The sequence below is a fragment of the Neophocaena asiaeorientalis genome, unplaced genomic scaffold (genome assembly GCF_003031525.2).
Source record: "Neophocaena asiaeorientalis asiaeorientalis breed wild unplaced genomic scaffold, Neophocaena_asiaeorientalis_V1.1 scaffold150, whole genome shotgun sequence".
Taxonomy (NCBI): Eukaryota; Metazoa; Chordata; class Mammalia; order Artiodactyla; family Phocoenidae; genus Neophocaena; species Neophocaena asiaeorientalis.
This window is the reverse complement of record NW_020176571.1, coordinates 9,100,169-9,124,387: the sequence shown is the minus strand read 5'-3', so window position 1 is coordinate 9,124,387 and position 24,219 is coordinate 9,100,169. Positions and strand designations below refer to the sequence as shown.

Genomic DNA, 24,219 nt, shown 5'->3' with positions numbered 1-24,219 from the left:
TAATGTTGTGTTAGTTTCAGGTGTAAACTGGACACCTGAAGGTAAAAGTATATATTCTTTTTTAGATTCTTTTCCATTATCGGATAGGTTATTACAAGATGTTGAATATAGTTCCCTGTGCTATACAGTACGTCCTTGTTGTTTATTTATTTTATATGTAGTAGTGTGTATCTGTTAATTCCAAAGTCCTAATTTATCCCTCCCCCTCCTTTCCCCTTTGGTAACCATGAGTTTGTTTTCTATGTCTGTTAATCTGTTTCTGTTTTTTTTTAATTTTTTTTATTTTATATTGGAGTATAGTTGATTTACAATGTTGTGTTTCTGCTGTACAGCAGAGTGAAACAGTTATACATATACAAATATCTACTCTTTTTCAGATTCTTTTCCCATATAGGTTATTACAGAATACTGAGTAGAGTTCCCTGTGCTGTACAGTAGGACCTTGTTGTTTATCTATTTTGTACATAGTAGTTTGTATCTGCTCATCCCAACCTCCTAATTTCTCCCTCCCCACATTTCCCCTTTGGTCCGCATAAATTTGTTTTCTATGTCTGTGAGTCTGTTTCTGTTTTGTAAATGAGTTCATTTGTATCATTTTTTTAGATTCCACATGTAGGTGATATCATATGATATTTGTCTTTTTCTGTCTGACTCACTAGAAGAAGCCTCTTTAAAAGTGTTGCTTTTTAAAAACTCTCATCAACCCTAATTGAGTTATACAATTAGGATCCACCTATAATTTGAAGAATGTGTGATTTTAACTCTGCAGGAAAATGACCCCCAGAAATGCTGGGTGTGTGTATCTGGTTTCAGGGTTATGATGCAGGTCTGGAAGCTTGAGAACATCATCTGGTTTTCAGTGGCAGACAGTCAATATAGCAGTTTCAGCTGTTTGCCCACAACAGCTAGATATGGGGAATGAAAACTATAAGGGAATTCTGAATGAATCCTCTCTATTCTGCTTCCCTGCAATACCTTCCAAAGAGTGCTCTGTTTTAGGAGACTATATTCTGCTAGTAGGACCCTGAATGTGCTACGCGGACCATGGCATGGATACCTGGGCAGCAAAAGATCTGTGAAGAGTTTTATGGTGGAGAGGGTGGGGAGCACAGTGTCTGAGAAGAATGGATTTATACTCTATTCATCAGTCCAGACTCATTAAAATTCTGGGCTGATTCTCCAGGTAGATGGACTATATATACTTGAATGACCCTTCAAAAATTAGCGAAAACTGGGCACAAGACTCCAGTGACACCTCCAGCCAACAAAGTTTTCTTTAATCACAAGTATGATGGTTGTTTTCAAGGGCTCTGGAATCAACTTCTGCGTTGAAGCTCAGGTTCTGCTTACTACCTGTTTAACCAGCAACTTCTCAAACCCCAGCTTCTCTATTTTTAAAATGGGGAAAATAACATGCCTACCTGTATTAGGGTTCTCCAGGAAGAGCAGAACCAATAGGACATAGATGACAGATAGATAGGTGGATAGATGGCAGTATTTTAAGAAATTGGTTCTTGCAATTAAGGGGGTCAGCCAGCTTGAAGTTTGTAGGGTGGGTGGCAGGCTGGAAACTCAGGTAGTTGCTGCAGTCTTCAGTTTGAAATCTAGGGCAGGCCAGCAGGCAGGATTTGATGCTAGTCTTGAGGCAGAATTTCTTCTTAGGGAAACCTCATTTTTGTTTGCTCTTAAGGCCTTTAACCGATTAGATAACCATATTATCAAGGATAATCTTAAAGTCAGTTGGTTGTAGCTGTTGAGCACATCTACAAAATACCTTCACTGCAACACCTAGGTTAGTGTTGATTAAATAACTTGGTATTCTACCGTAGCTGACATGTAAGACTATCGTACCACCGTATAGGATTGTAATAAAATGAGCCCAGACCCATGTAAATCATTCATTCAGTGCATTACCAAACACATGGGAAGCCCTCAAAAAAGGTTTTCTATTGTTGTTATTTAAATTTAGTTGTTGCTAACCCAATGGATTTTTCCATTTTCAAGTTCTTCAGCACCTATTGCTATGTGCTAACTAGTAGAAACAGTTTTTTAATACCATTCTCAAATTGTGGCATCGTTTTCCTTCTTTAGCTTTTTTTCTTTTTCTTTTCTTTCTTTTTTAGTTCTGCTAATATTTTGCAGACTCAGGGGGAAGGAACAACTGGGAACAGGAACTTGAATGGGAGGTAGGTGACAGAGCTACTTCTATTCACTCACTCCAAAGGGGATTTTTTTGAACTATTAAGAAGGCATGGTCTAAATTCAGGATATGAAAACACTTGAGAATGCAGCCTTTTACCGTCATTCTTGTGTTGCGATTTCCACATATACAATAGAAAGAACTGATGGAGGAAAATCAGTTTCAACTGTTAATTTAACCATTCTAGTCAAATATAAGAAAAACCAGTGAAACGGGACTTAAGTCACTCTTGGCCATAGTTAATTGTAGGCAACTCTGTAGCTAAAAACATGTAACCATTATATATTTTCAGTTGAACCATAAGTGAATTGTACTGTAACTCGAAACAAATCTAAGTGAAAAGTGAAACTGAAGTCAAGATAGGGTTTTTTTTGTTGTTTTTTTTAAAGCTATTTGATAATTGGAGTGAAAGGGCAAAGAAACAATGAAAATCCAGACTCAAACTTACAAACACAAATATTGTAAGGAACTTTTAAGTTTATTTTGAAGAAAAACTTAAACCAGCTAAATGGTTTATGGCTTTTTTGTTTTTTTAAGAAAAGATATGTGAGTATACTGTTTGGAGGACAAAGGGGGAAAAACACTGCCTATATTTATCGGTTTTGTGGTTTAAAGAAACCCTCAACTAAAACAGGCCACATATTAAAACTCAATGTAATTTCATAGACTAGGTAGAGGTCTCCAATAGCACCTGCTTCCGTTTTTTGGTTTATATGAGCTGTCACACCTTGTGGAAGGTGAAAGTGAGACCTTGCCCTTTGGCAGCTAAGATCACCCGCAGGCTGGATGCACGCAGGCTGGGTGGAGCGGCATTCATCACCTGGCCTCAGGAAACTGCTAGTGATCTTAGTGGTATTATCCCAACCTGGCTCCACCTGTCCCAGAACTGACCCCACAGACTAAGGTTGACTCTCCACTCCCTAGTCACCCTCACGTTTATTCAGGAGACTGAAGTATATTAACCAGAGGCCAGTGTATTGATTTTCAAGGGGGTATATTCCTTTCCAATGACCAGAATGCTTAGATGACTTATTCAGGGCACATTCTTACTGATTTTGGAATAATTGGGAATCTGGAAGTATAATCTGGAAGTTGCTTGGTGAACATGGGATCTGACAAAAAGGAGTATGGTTATTTTTTTGTTTGTTACTATTTGGAAGATATTTTAAACTAGTTTCTTTTTATAAGTTGAATATGAAATCTATATCTCACATGGAAAAAAAATGGAACAATTGTATTCGTTATCTATTATTGCATATTACCCCCAAATTTGACAGATTATAATAACCCACATTTAAAAAAATCTCATTAACTTCTGTGAGCAGGAATCTGGATACAGCTTAACTGTGTCCTCTGATTCACAAGGCTGCAATCACAGGGTTAGGGTCAGGGTCTCATCTGAAAGTTCAGTGGAGGTAGCATCTGCTTCCAGGATCACGTGGTTGTTGTTGGAATTCATTTCCTTAGGGGCCTGAGGTTTGAGGGGCATTATTACTTACTTTTTGTCATTAACCCTATACCTTCTTTTCCTGTGGTATCGGCAAGCATGGTGTTCATTCCACTGAAGTGGGAAAACACAGAACTCAGTGTGGGCTTTTGGCCTGCCGGTTCTGGGTTATCCAAGGCTACCTAGTGGAGGCACAGGAGTCGTCATTTCTAGCCTGCTGACTTGACCAGGTTCGGGGCTGTAAAGTTCGGGGCTTGTCAGGCACTGTTTGCCTCTCAGGAAAGGGGCACTGAGGCATGGCAGGATTGAACTGGGTTCTGTTGGATCTCAGGAGATTTTTCCTGCTCAAATACTTATCTAACTGCAGAGTCAAAATGGCCTGTAAGCCAAAGCTGACTGTCCAACTGCAGCCCAACCCCCAGCCCGGGAGTGTTGGGAGCACTGTGTCACAAGGCAATAGGTAAGTTAGTTGTACCCACTCTGACCCCAAGGCTTGCTTTAAGAATTCAGCTGATCTGCCTCCCGGTCATTTCTAGAGTTCACCTGGGTAGTTCTCTGCAACCCATAACCGTTTCTGAGTCACGACCACCATCTGTCTTGTGAAGTAATCTGAATTTGACATGGATGCCTCCAAACTTCCTAGAGACTTACAAAGAGTCCTTCCAGCTCCGTGTGTCCTCCAGTCAGATACGTGGGGCCTCAAATGTGGCTGCTCGGGTCAGGGCCATGCTGGCCTACACCAGGCCTTTACAGTGGTCGGCTGGAAACCAACTCTCTGGCAGGGGAGGGAAATCCCTGATTGGTAGCATTTACTGATTTCTGTGGTGTCAGTATTCCCATCACTGCTGATTAAAAGCTACCAATCTGATGTCACTCAGCATGGAGCTGGGATAGATGCACATGATTGGCTTTCCTCTGCGGCCAGCAATACACCAGCTGCAGCACACTGTCGTTTTGCACGTTTTGTGAAAGGCACCCTCCAGGTAGAGGGATTAAGAAAGGCTCCTCTCCGGGCAGACCTGCACCACACGCGTGACCTGGTGAGCAATGGCAGGCACCCTTTCCTCCTCACGTGGCTTGTTGAAAGGAACGTGAGGTCGATTTTAGGCCTCCTCAACTGGGTGCCTTTGTGCAGTGCACATTCAGCACAACCTCACACAGCAGTCCCGCTTCGATTCATGATACGGTGTAATTAAGTAAAAGGGATGGAATAAGGGAGAAGTGAGCCAGGTTACCTAGCAGCCTGAACACCTGCTTTATGCAGATGATAGGATTACTGCCAGGTGGAACATTAACTTCTTAAAATTAATCTAGTTAATAGAAGGCTATTATTGCTAAGAAGAGCCCCCAACTATACACCATTCCAGGGATAGACATAATGATATAGCTAAAAAGACTTCAGAAACATGAGGCCTGCAACACTACATGTTGGGATTCCAGACCATTAAATATATTTATCGTTAGTGATTTAAATCTTAATAGTCAAACCCAGGCACACATGAATATTTAAAATTTAATGTAATTCTTTACTACTTTAGAAGCAGTTTCCCATAACTCCATTTAGCCTACCAATTACTCTGGAAAGTTATCCTCCCACTTTTTTACATATGAGGAAATAAGCCGAGAGAGTACATAATTCAAGGTGACGCAAAAAGTGGATTCAAGACCAGTTCTGCCTAAATCTCATACTCTTTTTACTATGCTTATACAGACATACTTCAGTATTGTGAGACAGACAACCTGAAATGGCTCCGGTGAAGATATTTTATTTTTCATAAAAATATAATTGTACAATGCTCTTCAGAGAAAGAAAAATTCCTTCAATGCCCCAGAATACCACGTGATTTAGTAGTAATTTTCCTCTTTTAAAACTAAAAATGTAATTGATAACGTGCATGTGATTTCTTGTGAAACATCGCATTTACGTTTTTAAATTTTATTTGCCTTTATTTTAACTAAGTCCAGTTTAAACCTATGCTTTTTGGAACAACCCAAATCAAGCCTACCAATTCAAAGATGATAAAATAAAATGCTAAATGGTGATGCTGATAAATACTGTCAGTCAGCTGGTAAACAGTGATACGAATTTGCTGCAGCATGAAAGATCCTGATTTAGATACATTAGAAAGATTTCAGATAAAATAGAAAAAAATTTAAGAACTTCAACTATATCCTAAAATTTGATCTAGTCAAACTTATTTCATATTGTACTCAGTTGCTCTAATATACAACGGATCTATGCTAAATTAACAACAGAATATGACTGGTCTAAATACGTAAATTTATTTTCCCCCTTACCTTCCTTTCTTTGGGAAAAGGAAAAAGGAAATATGACTCTGTGTACTCAGAGAGCAAGGAGAACAGCAGAACAGATGAAGGGGGACTGAGCTCGCTGACTCTTCCACCCGCTTCTGTTCTCTCTCAGCCGGTATGCTGTCCTTATAGGTGAGTGAGAGATGCTAGGATTTCAGCATGCTGCTCCTTAACTGGAATGGGGCAAGAAATGCTCCAGCTGTTTTAATCAGTGACGTTTATTAACATGCTTCAAGTGGCCAAGGCGTGCAACCAGCACAATACCCAAAGCAATCAGAACATTCCTTTTTAAGACCAAGAATTTTTCTCTCGGTTTGATCTACTCCAAAATACCAAATAGATAGGTTTAGGATTAAACTGAAATAAACTGTAATTTACTTTCACCCAAAATTACACATCGGCTACCTGAGGACAAAGTCACTGCTCTTGTAAAGATACTGAAGGGAAGGGGAGTAGCTCAAATGAGCCTAAAATTTAAAATCACAACCAGAGAAGAAAGACTTTCAAGCACAATGGGGACATTCCATTGACGAGCCACATTCATTTGGAATGTTTGTTTTGAAAACAACTCTTTTGGGGAATTCAAAAGGTACTGAACAAAGCAACGTAGAGTAAGTCTTGGGCTGTTTTGCAAAATAAAAATATACACTTGAGTAGACCAGATGGCAAAAACATACCCATTACAAATCTGAACACTATATTTAAAAAACTTAAATTCTGAAGGCCTGAACATTAACAATCTTTAATCTATCTGTATTTGTGATCCTAAAAAGACATTAAATACTCTTAAACCCCCAGTCCTCCAAAACACAGAGAGGCCCAACAGACTGGGCTAGTGGTATATCAGTTGTCACACAGTACTAGACTAGAGATCTGAGTCTGCGACCTAAGCACAAGAGATCTTCAGGAACTCAGGCTTAGGGGAAGCACTTAATTCAAATGCATGGCCTCAGAGAAGGAGGGAGGTACCTCATCACCTGAAACTATGTGGTCCATCTCATGTTCCCCCTCACAGTCAAGCTAGACTATGATGCCTCCTCTTAAACTACTTCATAACAAAACACATATTGTTTGGAAGCCAAATGTTTGCTTCATTAGAGCAAAGAGCAATTACAATTTAGCAGCAACAGAGAACACAACTCCTGATTTAAGGATGGGAAAGAGAAGAGAGAGTGTTAAAGTGTCCCAGTGGGGACATCAAAAGATTCCCAGATCTGAGTGTATCATATTGAGTGTGACTCCTCAACCATCACTCCATTTGGTAGCCAGAAAGAAAGCAAAGGTAGTTGTGGTGGGAACTGGAGGGAACTCTTCTGCCTTCTGCTCCTTCTGCCAGGCCCCCTGGCGACTCTGGCTTCAGTGCTTCACTCCAGAGTGGAGGCATGGCCAGGGCTGAATCGGATGCACACCCACAGTGTGTTTCTCTCTGGCTCAGAATACATTCATAAGGAAACTCAAATCAGGGAAGAAACTAAGTGTTCTGGTTATGGCTACCGCCATTAGATCCACCAGCAATGTGTCCCTCATTTCGTTCCAGATCTCTTGAGGCAGAAACTCCATCTCAGCAGCTAATTTCATCCTATTTTCTTTAGAAAAATTCTCCAAATTAGGTGATTACACAACGAAATGTGTGTGAACATTCACTCCTGCCCTCCCCATATACATATATAGACATACAATAGAAACACACTGTATGGGTTGTCAAGACGATGTATGTTACTGAAATGCCTAACAGGTTACTTCTTATTTAAAAATAAAGTTTGACTAATTATTCTCCAAGTACAGATTAGGCCCTAGCAAACCTGTATAAATACAGTTAGAAAAGACAGCAACAAAAGTTTTAAATAGAGGCTATCTTAAGGGCTTTCTTGATGGATTTTGTTAATGTGTACATTATTTAAAACGGGCATATCATTATGGATTATAAAAATAGAAATGTATATATTTGTTAATACATATTCACAGCTTATGCTGGAATGGCTCACAGGAGAAACGGTTCATGCAGAAAATAAACATTACTCAAGTAAATATAAAGAAATAAGATTAGGTCCATAAAGGCTGAGAACTTATAGTCAGTAATCAGCCCATTTGGTTTCTCTTTGTAGGGCAATCAAAAACATGAAGTGACACCTAAACACACATACACATACAATTACATGAATTACATGGAAAGAATATAAATTAACCAATAAAGCAATGTGGAATTGAGGTGCAAAAAATATAATCTTCACTCATTCTCTCTACTGTACTTTCAAGCATTGCAACACGTTAAATGCCATGGGTGGCAATACCAACCAGAACAGGTCTGAATGTTTGTAAATTTTCTAAGTGTTGAAAACTAAAGCAAAATCCTTTGAGATCTATGATCACACATTTTGGTAGAAATTGCAAATTTACAGAGATGACTGAGCAGTAGGTAGTAAATGGAGCCAAGAAGTACAATCTTGCCTATTCATCCTCCAATAAGAATCAGAATATTGGCTTCAATCACTGACTCATCATTTTATATGCTCTTCACCCTGAAAAATAAAGTTACCAATGTAAGAATGCTTTTTTTTAAAAATAAATTTATTTATTTATTTATTTATTTATTTGGGGCTGCGTTGGGTCTTCGTTGCTATGCGCGGGCTGTCTCTAGTTGCGGTGAGCGGGGCCTACTCTTCCTTGCAGTACGCAGGCTACTCATCGCAGTGGCTTCTCTTGTTGCGGAGCACGGGCTCCAGGTGCGCGGGCTTCAGTAGTGGCACGCAGGCTCAGTAGTTGTGGCGCACGGGCTTAGTTGCTCCGTGGCATGTGGGATCTTGCCGGACCAGGGCTCGAACCCGTGTCCCCTGCACTGGCAGGTGGATTCTTAACCACTGCACCACCAGGCACAGGGAAGTCTCAAGAATGCTTTTAAAGTCAATGAAGTTCGGTCAATCTGTTTTAAAATGCATGCTTTTTTTTTTTTTAATTTAGTATCTACGGGAAGGCTATTTTCAAATACAGACTGAAAGAAAACTGAACTGTTTTGGCTTTTTTTCATTAATTGAATTTAGATTAAGGCAAATGTTACCTCATCTAATAACAGCTATAAAAAGCCAATCCTTCAGTTTTATAAAAAATTTTTTAAAAGATAAAAAGTTTGTAATATTTCCTTATAACTATTTTCAAGTGCTCCCAAAGCACTCACAATGATGAAGAAATCAACATACGGCATCTTCATTCTAAAACCTTAACAGTCTCTCCAACAAATGGTGCTGAGACAACTGTATATTCACATGCAAAAGAATTAAGCTGGACTTCTATCTCTCACCATATAGAAAAATTAACTCAATAGATCAATGATCTAAATATAAGGCCTAAAACCATAAAACTCTTAGGAGACAACACAGGGCAAATCTTCATGACCTTCGATTTGGCAATGGATTGTTAGATATGGTACCCAAAGCATGAACAACAAAATTAAAAATGGTCTTCCTCAAAATTAAAGTCTTTTGTACACCAAAGGACACTATCAAGAAAGCGAAAAAACCTACAGAATGGGAGAAATATGTGTAATCATATATCTGATAAAGGTCTAGAATCCAGAATATATAAAGAACTCTTACAATTCAACAACATAATGAAAGACAATTAAAACACGGGCAAGGGACATAAAGAGACATTTTTTCAAAGAAGACATACAAATGGCCAACAAGCACATGAAAAGTTGCTCAATGTCATTAGTCATTAGGGAAATGTAAATCAAAACCACAAACAGATGCCTTCACTAGGAAGGCTACAGTTTTCAAAAATGGAAAATAAAAAGTGTTGGCAAGACACAGAGAAATGGGAAACTTCATATACTATGGTGGTAATGTAAAATATTTCAGCCACTGTGGAAAACAATTTGTGGTTCCTCTAAAAGTTAAATATAGGCACTTCCCTGGTGGTCGAGTGGGTAAGACTCCGTGCTCCCAATGCAGTGGGCCTGGGTTTGATCCCTGGTCAGGGAACTAGATCCCACATACATGATGAAACTAAGAAGTCAGCATGCCGCAACTAAGACCCGGCATAGCCGAAATAAAAATAAATACATAAATATTTTAAAAAATAAATAAAAGTTAAATATAGAATTACCATATGACCCGGCAATTCCACTTCTAGGTATATACCGAAAACAACTGAAAACAGGTACTCAAATACATACTTGTACATGCATGTTTATAGTAGCACTGTTCACAACAGCAAAAGGTAGAAACAAATATCCATCAGTGGATAAGTGGATAACAAGTTGTGGTATACATACACAATGGAATATTCTGCAGTCATAAAATGGAATGAAGTACTGATACAGGCTACAAGGTGGATGAACCTTGAAAACATTAGGCTAGGTCAAAGAAGCCAGACACAAAGTCACACAGTGTGATTCCATTTATACGAAATACGCAGAGGAGGTAAATCCATGGAGACAGAATGCAGATTCATAGTTAACAGGGGCTGGAGGGAGGGGGTAACAGCGAGCAACCTGCTAATGCATTTGGAGTTTTCTTTTGGGGTGATAAAATATTTTCTAACCAGACGGAGGTGGTAGTTGTACAACACTGTGAAGGTACTAAATTCCTCTGAATTGTGACTTTAAAATGATTAATTTTATGTTATGTGAATTTCTCCTTAATTAAAAAAACATCCTTACAGGTGATGGGCTACTGTACTAGACAGAGCCTGAACTAGGTGAGGACAGGTTCTACCATTATAGCTGTGTGACCTTGGGCACCTTAGCAAGCAGCGCCTGTGCTATTTCTTCATCTATAAAATAAAAAGTACAGTTATACGTCACACAATTACTGGGGGAAATAAGTGCGACAAACATAAGTGAGAATACTTTGTAAATCAAAATCAAAGGTATTGTTATTATTAACAGTAACTAGGGAATTCCCTGGCAGTCCGGGGCTTAGGACTTGGCGCTTTCACTGCCGAGGGTGCAGGTTCAATCCCTGGTCGGGGACCTAAGATCCTGCAAGCCGTGCAGTGCAGCCAAAACAATAACTAGACTGGTACACTCTCACTTATTGACGGAGTCTACTTTAAAACTTTTCCATGAATTTATCAGTTGCTCTCTATAGACCCCATGTATAACGCATTTCAGTATTTAGAATCTAACACCAGTTCACTTGCTTATTGGTGTATTACAAATGACATCAACATTTAATTTTATTTGAAGACACAGCAAGGAAAGTGGTCAACAGAAAGCCTCCTTTAAGTCACTCTTCTACAGATAAACTCTCCCATGTACTGTACTCACAGGAATTGCTGTTAGCGTCTGTCTTCCCAGCTTTCAGGTGCCTGCTTGAGTTCTGCTGAGATTTGTTCTGCTCTTCTCCAGTGAGTAGGGCCTTTATTTCAGAAGGGATTTTCCCTTGGTCCATTGCCATGCACCACTGCTTGTACTGAAATATGTAAAATATATTTAAATAAAATTTTACTAGTCAGAGTTCAGCAACCACAGGTGGAAATCCTAGACATAAGAACTCCCATAACTAGAGGTCAAATTGGCTGCTGGGAATCCCACCTTCTGTTGTATTCCTGTTGATAACCTAGAACATGGATGAGGCCTGCTATCTTCAGAAGAGGGTGAAAGACTACTGCTGAATCTTCTTGTGATGTGCTGGAGTAGTGCTCAGATTAAAAAGGCCCCTCTGGCTAAAAGAATATCTCCCCATGGAGTGCCATTCGTTAGAATTCATCTCTTTTTGCTGACTGTCACATTATTATGTCTACTCCTAAAATAAATAATTTTGTAACTTCCTTTCTCTATTTCATAAATATTCACTAAACATCTACTTTCTACCAGAGTGTGTACTATGGACTTTGGGGGTATAAAAGATGAATCAGTCCAAAGATTATGTCCTCCAGTGGCTTACAGTGCAGAAGGTGAGAAATAATTTACAAGCCAAATTCAACGTATTAAAAGCAAGTCTACTGAATAGTGTACATCTGGACTCTCTCCATGACCCGACTTAATTTTCTTACCTTCTAAAAAGCTGGGGGTAGCCTGTCCCAGTATTGTAATGATCGTGTTAGTATTCTCTCTCTCTTTCCCAACCTGTCACCTCCTCCCCTGAGCTCACAGTACTAATGGGTTTCTATTCCCTTTTACCTATTCTCTTGTATATGTCTACAGCTACTACCTAAAGTCTGAATGAGTGAATGAATAAAACCAGGCCAAATGGTATCATACTATGCATATTACTACATACTGTTATACTGCTTTTTCCATTTAGCAATATCTTGTAAGTGTCTTTCTACATCAGTAAATATACACGTGCACTGTGATTTTCATGGGCTGCAAAGGAGTCCAACACATGAATGTAGTATAATTTAACCAATCCCCTACTGCTGAACATTTTGGTTATTTTCGATTTTTTTTTCCTGTCATAAACAATCCCTTAAAGAAATAGTCACTTTCCACTCCCACCAGCAATGTATGAAAATGCTTATTTGCCTATGTGCTGGCTAACAGATGAATATGCTTTCCCACGTTCGTCAACTGGATAGCTAAAAAATGGTATCTTCATGTTTTAATATAGCTTAGGTTGATTGTTTCATGCGTTTATTGACAGACTTTCTTACCATTTCCAGTTCCTCTCTGAGGGCACAAATGGCTCTTTCCCGACTGGATACCAACTCTTCCAAATACTGATATCTCAGTTTTTTTCTGGCCCGGCATTCTCTTGCACTCTGCCGGCTCCTCTCGAGTTTTGCCTTCAAGTCAATTTTGGCTGGCTTTCGACCACGTTTGCCAGGCTTCTTCACTTTACCTCCGACCACCTTCAGCAAGAGAGAAACAGTTCATCTTTTTCCTAGTTCTGGGTCTAGGAAAGTGACTGCGGCTGCATATTAGCAAGGAAAACATTTACAAATAACAAATAAATGGAGCCTGTGGAACTAAGAAAGCATAATCCCATCAAATGCCTTATGATTCTTTGCTTCATAATTTCTTTTTCTGATACTTTTGATACCATGAATGTGAGAGAAGAAACAGTATAAGTTTTCATTATTTCTTCAATAATAAACTTGTTTTAATAATAAACTTTACAGAGCTTAACAGTAAACTTTAGGAACCATATATAGCTAGTAAAAAACTAAAAGACTGCCATTAAATATTTTGTTCACATAGAATTTTTACTGACTTAATAAGTAAGACAAAATATTAAAAATTAAGTTCAGTATGATCTCAATCTTATAAAGCAACACATAGAAGAAAGGATCGTAAAAGGTCAGTGGCGGGGAGGAATCAAGATGCCGGTGTGGGAAGACGTGGAGTTAGTGTCTCCCCACAACTAGGGTGCCTGACGGCCACTGGTGGGGGAACTCTGACCCCCAAGGAGATGGGAGGAAACCCAAAGTGAACCGGTAGGACGTAGGGGGACCGAAGGGGTAGGAGAAGTGGAGGCCAGACAGGATCAGCGCCACTGAGGCCAGGGAAATCAGAAGAGGCAGGTGGGAGGGACTCTTCCAAGAAGAGCAGGAGAGGAGTGGAGGGCCATCACCCGGCCCACTCAGATGCAGGGAGCCTGCTGGGCTCCCAGGTGAGGTCCCCTGCCCTCTGAGACTGGGGTGGGGGGCATGCCTGGGCCCCTTCTGTTCCTTGAGCCTAAGCTCCACCCCCAACAGCACCCAGGGCCTTTTCCAGCCCTGTGGATCCTGAGCATTGGCCCCAGCCACTGCCCAAAACTCGCCCTTGTTTAGGCCCCACCCTCCACAGCCAAGGCCTCCCCCCCGCCTTTTTTTTCCTTTCCCTCTGTTACTATTGTGGTACTGATATACCTTCCGGTTGTTGACATACCTATATTTTTACATTCTTTCTAACATATCTGTTAGTTTCTTCATCTAATTTTATTTTTTACTTTATTATTTTTCTCCTTTTTTTTTTTCTTGCCACCCCACATAGCTTGCGGGTCCTTGATTCGCCAGCCCAGGGTTGGGGGGAAGCTCCTGCGGTGGGAGCTCCGAGTCCGAACCACTAAACTAACAGAGAACCTCAGACCCCAGGGAATACTCACTGGAGTGAGGTCTCACAGAGTTCCTTATCTCAGCACCAAGACCCAGCTCTACCCAATAGCCTACAAGCTCCAGTGTTGGAAGCCTCAGGCCAAACAACAAGTAAGACAAGAACACAATCCCACACATTAAAAAAAAAAAAAATGAGATGGCACAAAAATATGTCACAGATGAAGGAGCAAGGTAAAAACCTACAAGACCAAATAAATGAAGAGGAAATAGGCAATCTACCTGAAAAAAAATTCAGAGTAACGATAGTAAAGATGATCCAGAATCTCGGAAATAGAATGGAAGCACAGATTGAGAAAATACAAGAAATGTTTAACAAAGATCTAGAAGAACTAAAGAACAAACACAGATGAACACCACAATAACTGAAATGAAAAATGCACTAGAAGGAATCAATAACAATATCTGAGGCAGAAGAACGAATAAATGAGCTGGAAGACAAAATGGCAGAAATAACTGCTGAGGAGCAGAATAAAGAAAAAAGAATGAAAAGATGTGAAGACAATCTCAGAGACCTCTGGGATAACACTAAATGCACCAACATTCGAATTATAGGGGTCCCGGAAGAAGAAGAGAAAAAGAAAGGGTCTGAGAAAATATTTGAAGAGATTATAGTTGAAAACTTCCCTAACATGGGAAAGGAAATGGTCACCCAAGTCCAGGAAGTACAGAGAGTCCCATACAGGATAAACCCTAGGAAAAATACACCAAGACACAAATTAATTGCACTAACAAAAATTAAATTCAAAGAAAAAAATATTAAAAGCTTCAAGGGAAAAACAAAAAATAACATACAAAAGAATCCCCATAAGGCTATCAGCTGATTTTTTAGTGGAAACTCTACAGGCCAGAAGGGAGTGGCAGGATATACTTAAAGTGATGAAAGAGAAAAATCTACAACCAAGATTACTCTACCCAGAAAGGATCTCATTCAGATTCGATGGAGAAGTCAAAAGCTTTTCAGACAAGCAAAAGCTAAGAGAATTCAGCACCACCAAACCAGCTTTACAGCAAATGCTAAAGAAACTTCTCTAAGCAGGAAACACAAGAGAAGAAAAAGACCCACAAAAACAAACCCCAAACAATTAAGTAAATGGTAATAGGAACATACATATCAATAATAACCTTGAATGTAAATGGATTAAATGCCCCAACCAAAAGACACAGACTGGCTGAATGGATACAAAAATAAGAACCATATATATGCTGTCTACAAGAGACCCACTTCAGACCTAGTGACACATACAGACTGAAAGTGAATGGTTGGAAAAAGATATTCCATGCAAATGGAAATCAAAAGAAAGCTGGAGTAGCAATACTCGTATCAGATAAAATAGACTTTAAAAAAGACTGTTACAAGAGATAAGGAGGGACACTACATAATGGTCAAAGGATCAATCCAAGAAGAAGATATAACAATTATAAATGTTTATGCACTCCACACAGGAGCACCCCAATACATAAGGCAAATGCTAACAACCATGAAAGGAGAAACTGACAGTAACACAATAACAGGTTATTCAACATAGTTTTAGAAGTCCTAGCCACAGCAATCAGAGAAGAAAAAGAAATAAAAGGAATAAAAATTGGAAAAGAAAATGTAAAACTGTCACTATTTGCTGATGAGATGATACTATACATAGAAAATCCTAAAGATGCCACCAGAAAACTACTAGAACTCATCAATGAATTTGGTAAGGTTGCAGGATACAAAATTAATGCAGAAATCGCTGGCATTCCTATACACCAGCAACAAAAAATCAGAAAGAGAAATTAAGGAAACACTACCATTTAGCACTGCAACAAAAAGAATAATATATCTAGGAATAAACCTGCTTAAGGAGGAGAAAGATTTGTACTCAGAGAGCTATAAAACACTGATGAAAGAAATCAAAGAGGACATAAACAGATGAAGAAATATACCATGTTCTTGGGTTGGAAGAATCAATATTATGAAAATGATTACACTACCCAAAGCAATCTACAGATTCAATGCAACCCCTATCAAACTACCCATGGCATTCTTCACAGAATTAGAACAAAAAATCTTACAATTCGTATGGAAACACGAAAGACCCCAAATAGCCAAAGCAATCTCGAGAAAGAAAAATGGAGTTGGAGGACTCTGTGACTTCAAACCATACTACAAACTACAGTAATCAAGACAGTATGGTACTGGCACAAAAACAGAAATATAGATCAATGGTACAGGACAGAATACCCAGAGATAAACCCACGCACATATGGGCACCTAATTTACAACAAAGGAGGCAAGAACATACAATGGAGAAAAGACAGCCTCTTCAATAAGTGATGCTGGGAAAACTGGACAGTTACATGTAAAAGAATGAAATGAGAACACTCCCTAACACCATACACAAAAATAAACTCCAAATGGATTAAAGACTTAAATGTTAAGACCAGACACTATAATACTTTTAGAGGAAAACATAGGAAAAACACTCTGACATAAACCACAGCAAGATCCTTTTTGACCCACCTCCTAGAGTTACGGAAATAAAAACAAAAATAAACAAATGGGACTTAATTAAACTTAAAAGCTTTTGCACAGCAAAGGAAACCATAAACAAGACAGAAATACAACCCTCAGAATGGGAGAAAATATTTGCAAATGAAACAACAAAGGTTTAATCTCCAAAATATACAAACAGGTCATGGAACTCAATATCAAAAAACCCAAACAATCCTGTTAAAAATGGAGGAAGATCTAAATAGACATTTAACCAAGGAAAACAGACAGATGGCCAAGAGGCACATGAAAAGATGCTCAACATCACTAATTATTAGAGAAATGCAACTCAAAACTACAATGACGTATCACCTCACGCTGGTCAGAATGGCCATTATCAAAAAAGCTAGAAACAATAAATGCTGGAAAGTGTGTGGTGAAAAGGGAACCCTCCTACACTGTTGGTGGGAATGTAAAGTGATACAGCCACTGTGGAGAACAGTATGGAGGTTCCTTAAAAAGCTAAAAATAGAACTATCATATGACCCAGCAATTCCACCCCTGGGCATATACTCTGAGAAAACCGTAATTCAAAAAGAGACATGCACCACAATATTCACTGCAGCACTTTTTACAATAGCCAGGACATGGAAGCAACCTAGATGTCCATCAGCAGATGAATGGATGAAGAAGATGTGGCCCATATATACAATGGAATATTACTCAGCCAGAAAAAGAAATGAAACTGAGTTATTTGTAGTGAGGTGGATGGACCTAGAGTCTGTCATACAGAGTGAAGTAAGTCAGAAAGAGAAAAACCAAACACCGTACGCTAACACATATATATGGAATCTAAAAAAAAGAAAAAAAAAGAGTGGTACTGATGAACCTAGTTGCAGGGCAGGAATAGAGAGGTAGACATAGAGAATGGACTTGATGACATGGGGTGGGAGGGCGAAGTGAGAGCAGCATTGACATATACACTACCAAATGTAAAATAGCTGGCTGGTGGGAAGCAGCAGCATAGCACAGGGAGATCGGCTAGGTGCTTTGCGATGACCTAGAGGGGTGGGATAGGAAGGATGGGAGGGAGGCTCAAGAGGGAGGGGATGTGGAGACACGTGTGTGCATATGGCTGATTCGCTTTGTCGTGCAACAGAAACTAACACAGTCTTGGGAAGCAATTCTACTCCAATAAAGATCTATTAAAAAATAGTGAGGATTTCTCTGATAGGTGTGATTATAAAAAGCTTTTTTCTCATCTGTATGTTTTATGATTTTTAAATATTTACAATTAGAAAAACATAAAATTTGTATATAAAATTATGTGTATAAATATATAAATAAGAATCCTAAACAATTTGGCTATCAATTCCCTCTTCAAATTTGTTGAGCCCAAGGGAACACACAGAAGTCCCTGAAATCTTCAGGATAATTGTCTCCTGCCGTTACAAGTCTATAATTATAACCCTAGACTGTCTCAGGAGATTTCTACCTGCTCCCTCTGGTGTCATAGACATCCTCTCAATATCCCTGTTATTCATTTACCTGCATAGGCACAGTTTTTTGGTGACTGCTAGAGTAATTTAATGTTCTTCACTGTTTAGCTTTGGAACCTCCCCAAGTTCTTATATAAGATGTAACTATGAGATAAAGATGATGAATTTTAAATACATGAAACTGAACTTATACATCAAATGAATCTCCTTCAAAGGAGTCACTGTGAAAGGGGTAAATTTATTCCAATGAATAAGCTTTCTTGGAAACTGCTTTCGGAGCCAGTTTCTTACAAGCCACAACACAATATTACTTTCGCCGTATTACTTTCGAATGACACGTTATTCTTTAAATTCCCAATCTGATGGTCCGCTCTGTTTATCTGACGAGGCTCCAAATGATGTCTAGGTCTTTCTGAAAATTACCCTCAGAGAATAAAAATGTCACTACTTTAGTATACTGAAAGGAATATTGTTGAGGCTTTAAAGGCAATTCTAAAAGAGAAGATGCAAAACTCAAACACTGGCAAATCACTGGAATAAATGCAGAAGTCTTACCAGGTAACAAAACTAAAAGGATCAATCTCCATTTGGATATAAAAACTCTAATTTGTTTGTGTGTTTGGAATCACTATTAATACCATAAACCAACAATGCCCAGTACCCTATAAAGATCAGATCTTTACTCGGTATCATGGTTGGGTCAGGAAAACCAAACTTCAAATGTTAATCAGCTACATTTACCAGAAACTGTGTCATAACAAGACGGCTAACCACTGCATCTAGCATTTTATAGGGTGGCTCTGAAATGAGACTGAATACTCCAAGGCTCTGGAGAAAAATCCTTTCCACCACCATCTTAAAAGCTAGCTGCTTCAGTACTACTCCCAAATTACTTTTAACTTTTCAAAAACTGGTCTTTCAAAGCTTTCCTATTCTGTCTCACCACGTTTTGATTCCAATATAATAATATATACCTCAGGAAACTTTTTTTCAAAATCAAATATATGATTAGCACTTGAAGGATAACTAGTTGATCCAAATATTACTATGGGCTAAATTTTAAATTATGCCTATGTTATATCAACTGCACAATTTCAATAAAGTATTTTGAAATCACCCTAGATTAAAACAAAGTGTATTGCTATTGATACAGTCTTTAAAAAGCAATATATTTATAGCCTAAAATCATGTCTATAGTGAAATAAATGGTAATCACATCTATTCTTTATGTAGTAAAATGAGTCATCAGTCACATACCACTCACTATAATCCAATACCTTATATATTGCTGTTTTTAATTAATTCAGGAATGGAATTCAGGAATGGCTGCCTTTGAGAAGCCAGCAAGAGGACACAGTGTACTGCACAGACTTCACTGATTTTTTACACAAACCTAGCATAGTCATAAAAATCAAACAAAAGGTATAGCCCTTTGTTTAGTTTTCATGGTAGCAAAATATTTAAACTGGAACTATTTTATTCCTTTTTTTAAATTAGAAAGGCACAGTAAATGAATCCAGGGTTCCTGCATTTTATGTCATCTGTAAAATTATATTTAAGACCACATAACCACCACTTCTCTAGCTTAATTTTTCCTCAGTAATAGACTGAATTATTGGCTTTTGGTGTCCAGTTTTCAAGAGAGTGATTAGCGTTCCAGTTTTCAAGAGAGTGAAACACATCACAGGATTATTATAAATCTTAAGTAAATGTAAGAAAGCACTTTTTTAGAAAAAAAAGGGTATTATACAAACATAGGTTAGTATACTAGTTGCCTTAACAACTGAACTTTACATATTTCATAAGCCATAAAGATTGGGGAACAGATAAGGGAAGTTAATAAGAAATGAGGAACCAGGGGACTTCCCTGGTAGTCCAGTGGCTAAGACTCCACGCTCCCAATGCAGGGGGCCCAGGTTCGATCCCTGGTCAAGGCACTAGATCCCACATGCATGCCACAACTAAGAGTTCGCATGCCACAACTAAAGATCCTGCACGCCGCAACTAACACTCAGCACAGCCAAAATACATTAATTAGTTAATTTAAAAAAAAAGAAATACATGCTGTATTTAAAAAGAAAAGAAATGAGGAACCAGAAACTAAAACTGAAATCAACCCCACAGATTCCTTAAATATGTCTGAGCCAAAAATTAGTCTTACCAATGTTTCTTGAATTTTCACAAACTCAGTGATAACCACATTGTCCCCTTGCTCTCTCTTATTCTGTGAGGAAGCACATTAATGTGGCTAAATAAAAGTACTGATTTTTATGCACCAACACAAACGCCAAGAAGAAAACTATGAAAATAACCCCCCAATTTAACTTCTTTTCTGTTGTAGTTTTATGTCTACCAACATAGGGCCACATGAAAATTTAAATAGCTGTTATTGTAACATGGTACCTCTTTATCGGCTATCCATTTTACCTCCTCTTCCTCCCCAAAACACATTTGTGAGCTGCAGAGAAAAGGTCCTAAGGGAAACACTCACAAGGCCTGTCTCCCTAACCCACACCACCAAGAAAAGCAACCTGCCAGCCATTGATTTTGTCTTGCCCTGCACAGGGAACTTATTTCACAAAGGTAGGATATTAGAGATGTTAGATTTCAGCAGGGCCTCTGCAATTCTAAGTCTGTCTTCATTATATGTTAAAAACGTTAAAGTAAGAATGAAGGTCCTACTTTTCTGTTAACTATCTGTTTTTAACACTTTGAGATAAGCTAAAACTAAAGGTCATGATTTTTAGAAAGTAAGCACCAAGGACTCTGTCATATTTTACCTTAGTACACAATAAGTATTTAATAAATATGACAGATAAAACACAAAAGACATTCCTAAGTAGCCAATGAGTCACAGAAGACATCACAAGGGAAATAAGAAAAATACTTGGAGATGAATGAAAAGGAAAACACAATATACCAAAACTTTATGAGGTACAGCTTAAGCAGTGCTCAGAACTAGCCATAAACACCTAAATGAAGAAAGATTTTAAAATCAATAACCTAACTTTCTACCCTGAGAAACTAGAAAAATAAGAGCAAATTAAACCTAAAACAAGTAGATGGAAAGAAATAATAAATATCAGACTAGAGATAAATAAAACAGAGAATGGAAAAACGACAGGGAAAAAAATATCAATAAAACCAAAAGTTGGTTCTTCAAAAAGACCGACAAAATTGACACACCGTTAGCTAGACTGACCGAGAGAAAACATTCAGAATCCTAAACTCAAGACTAAAAGAGAAGACATCACTATTACCTTTACCAAAGTAAGAATGGTTTCACGGGAATATTATGAAAAATCGCCAAAAAACTAGATAACCTAGTTGAAATGGACAAATTTCTAGAAAGACACAAAGTAGCAAGACTGACTCAAGAAGAAATAGAAAATCTAAAAAGACCTATGACAAATAAAGAGACTAAAAAAGCAATCAAAAAATTTCCCATAAAGACAAGTCCAGGTGACTTCACTGATAAATTACCAAACATTTAATAAATTAACACTGATTCTTTTAAAAACTCTTCCAAAAAGCAGAAGAGGAAAGAACATTTCCCAATTCATCCTATGAGCCAGTATTAGCCTAATACCCAAACCAAAGGTATCATAAGAAAACTATAGACCAGTATGCCTCACGAATATAGATGGCAAAATCTTCAATAAAATACAAGCAGACTAAATCTAACAGCATATAAAGAGGACTATCTACCATAACTATGTGATTTATCCCAGGAATAAAGGTTGGTCTAACAACTGAAAATCAATTACTGTAATACACCATATCAATAGGAAAAAGGACAAAAATTACATGTTCATCTCAACAGACTCAGAAAAAGCACTTGACAAAATCCAACACCCTGGGGCTTTCCTGGTGGCACAGTGGTTAAGAATCTGCATGCCAATGCAGGGGACTTAGGTTCGAGCCCTGGGGTCCGGGAAGATCCCACATGCCGCGGAGCAACTAAGCCCATGTGCCACAACTACTGAAGCCCGCATGCCTAGAGTCCATGCTCTGCAACAGGAGAAGACACTGCAATGAGAAGCCCACGCACCACAATGAAGAGTAGCCCCCACTAGCCGCAATTAGAGAAAGCCTGTGCACAGCAACGAAGACCCAATGCCAATTAAAAAAAAAAATCCAACACCCTTATATGATTTAAAAAAAACCAAAACACTCAAAAAACTAGGAATAGAAGGGAACTTCTTCAACCTGGTAAAGGGCATCTATGAAAAAAACCACAGCTAACATCATTTAAAGGTGAAAGATTGAATACTTTCCCTCAAAGATCAGAAACAAAACCAGGATTTTTGTCTTCTCTTGTCACTTCTATTCAACATTGTACTGGAGGTTCTAGCCACAGCAATTAGGCAAGAAAAAGAAAGAGAAGGCATTCAGATTACAAAGGAAAAAGTAAAACTATTTCTACTTGAAGGTGATATGATCTTATATATAAAAAATCCTAAGAAATCCACAAAAAAACTATTAGCGCTCATAAATGAGTTGAACAAAGTTGCAAGACACAAGGTCAATATACAAAAACCAGTTGTGTTTCTATATACAATGAACAAGCTGAAAATGAAAACATTCCATTTAGAATATCGTCAAAAAGAATAAAATACTTAGGAATAACCTTAATAAAATAAGTCCAGGGACTCCCCTGGTGGTCCCGTGGTTAAGAATCTGCCTTCCAATGCAGTAGACATGGGTTTGATTCCTGGTCAGGGAACTAAGATCCCAAATGCTATGGGGCAACTAAGCCCGCGTGCCACAACTACAGAGCCCATGCGCTCTGGAGCCTGCACACCACAACTAGAGAGCCTGCATGCCACAACTAGAGAAAAGCCCATGCACCGCAATGAAAGGTACCGCATGCTGCAACAAAGATCCCACGTGCTACAACTAAGACCCAACTCAGCCTAAAATTAAAAAAAGAAAAAAGTGCAAGACATATACTGAAAGCCACAAAAATCACTGTAAGAAATTAAAGAAGACCAAAAAGAAAGACATTCCATGTTAATGGATTGGTAGACTTAATATTGTTAAGATGACAATATTCCCCAAACTGAGCTATAGATTCAACACAATTCCTATCAAAATTCCAGCTGACGTTTTGCAGAAATTGACAAGATAATCCTAAAATTCATATGGAAATACAATGGACCCAAAAAAGCCAAAGCAATCTTGAAAAAGAACAAAGATGAAGGACTCACACTTTCTGATTTCAAAACTTATTAGCTACACTAATCAAGATAGTGTGGTACTGGCACAAGGACAGACATATAGATCAATGGAAAAGAATTGAGCATCCAGAAATAAGCCTTTATGTTTACGGTCAACTGATTTTCAACAAGGTGCCAATACAATAGAGAAATGAGGAAAGAATAGTTATTTCAATAAACAGTGCTGGAACAACTGGATATCTACAAAGAAGAATTAAGTTGCACTCCTACAACATGCCATACACAAAGATTAACTCAAAACAGAACAAAGGTCTGAATGTAAGAGAGACAACTATAAAACTCTTAGAGGAAAACATACGAATAAATCTTTGTGACCTTGGATTAGGCCATGGTTTCTTAGGTATGACCTCACAAGCAACAAAAGAAAAATTAAATTGGACTTCACAAAATTAAAAATGTTCTGCTTCAAAGGACACCATCAAGGTGAAAAGACAATCCACTGGGAGAAAATATTTGTAAATCATAGATAAGGGACTTACATCCAGAATATATAAAGAACACTCACAACTCAACAATAAAAATACAAATAATCCAATTAGAATGTGGGCAAAGTATCTGAATAGACATTTCTCCAAAGAAGATATACAAATGGCCAATAAGCATACGAAAAAATGCTTAACATCATTAGTCATTAGGGAAATGTGAATCAGAATCATGAGATACCACGTTAAACCCACTAGGATGGCTATATAATCAAAAAGACAGCCAAGAACAAGAACTGGTATAGATGTGGAGAAATGGAACCCTCATACATTGCTGTTGGGAATGTAAAATGGTGGCCACTTTGGAAAACAGTTTGGCAGTTCCTCCAAAATATTAAACACAGAATTACCATGTGACTCAACAATTCTACTTCTAGGTGTATCCCCAAAAGAAATGAAAACATATGTCACATAAGAACTTGTACACAGATGTTCAGAGCACCATTGTTCATGATAGCTAAAAAATGGAAACAACCCAAGTATCTATCAACTGATGAATGGATAACAAAATGTGGTATATCCATACAATGGAAT

General features: G+C 38.3%; 1 protein-coding gene across 2 annotated transcripts in view; it reads right to left on the bottom strand.

Moving 5' to 3' along the window:
• Positions 1 to 7,217: 7,217 nt before the first annotated feature.
• The window catches only part of CREBL2 (cAMP responsive element binding protein like 2), a 29,242-nt gene continuing 12,240 nt past the window's right edge, over positions 7,218 to 24,219 (bottom strand). Inside the window, exons 2-4 of one of the 2 annotated variants that reach the window (XM_024733317.1) lie at positions 12,555 to 12,752; positions 11,227 to 11,371; positions 7,218 to 8,479 (exon numbers count right to left, since the gene is read on the bottom strand). In XM_024733317.1, coding sequence (XP_024589085.1) covers positions 8,475 to 8,479; positions 11,227 to 11,371; positions 12,555 to 12,752 — 348 coding nt within the window. In that variant the 3' untranslated portion in view covers positions 7,218 to 8,474. Of the gene's footprint in view, positions 8,480 to 10,029; positions 11,372 to 12,554; positions 12,753 to 24,219 lie in introns of those variants that run through there. The other variant, XM_024733316.1, reaches the window with a different exon arrangement.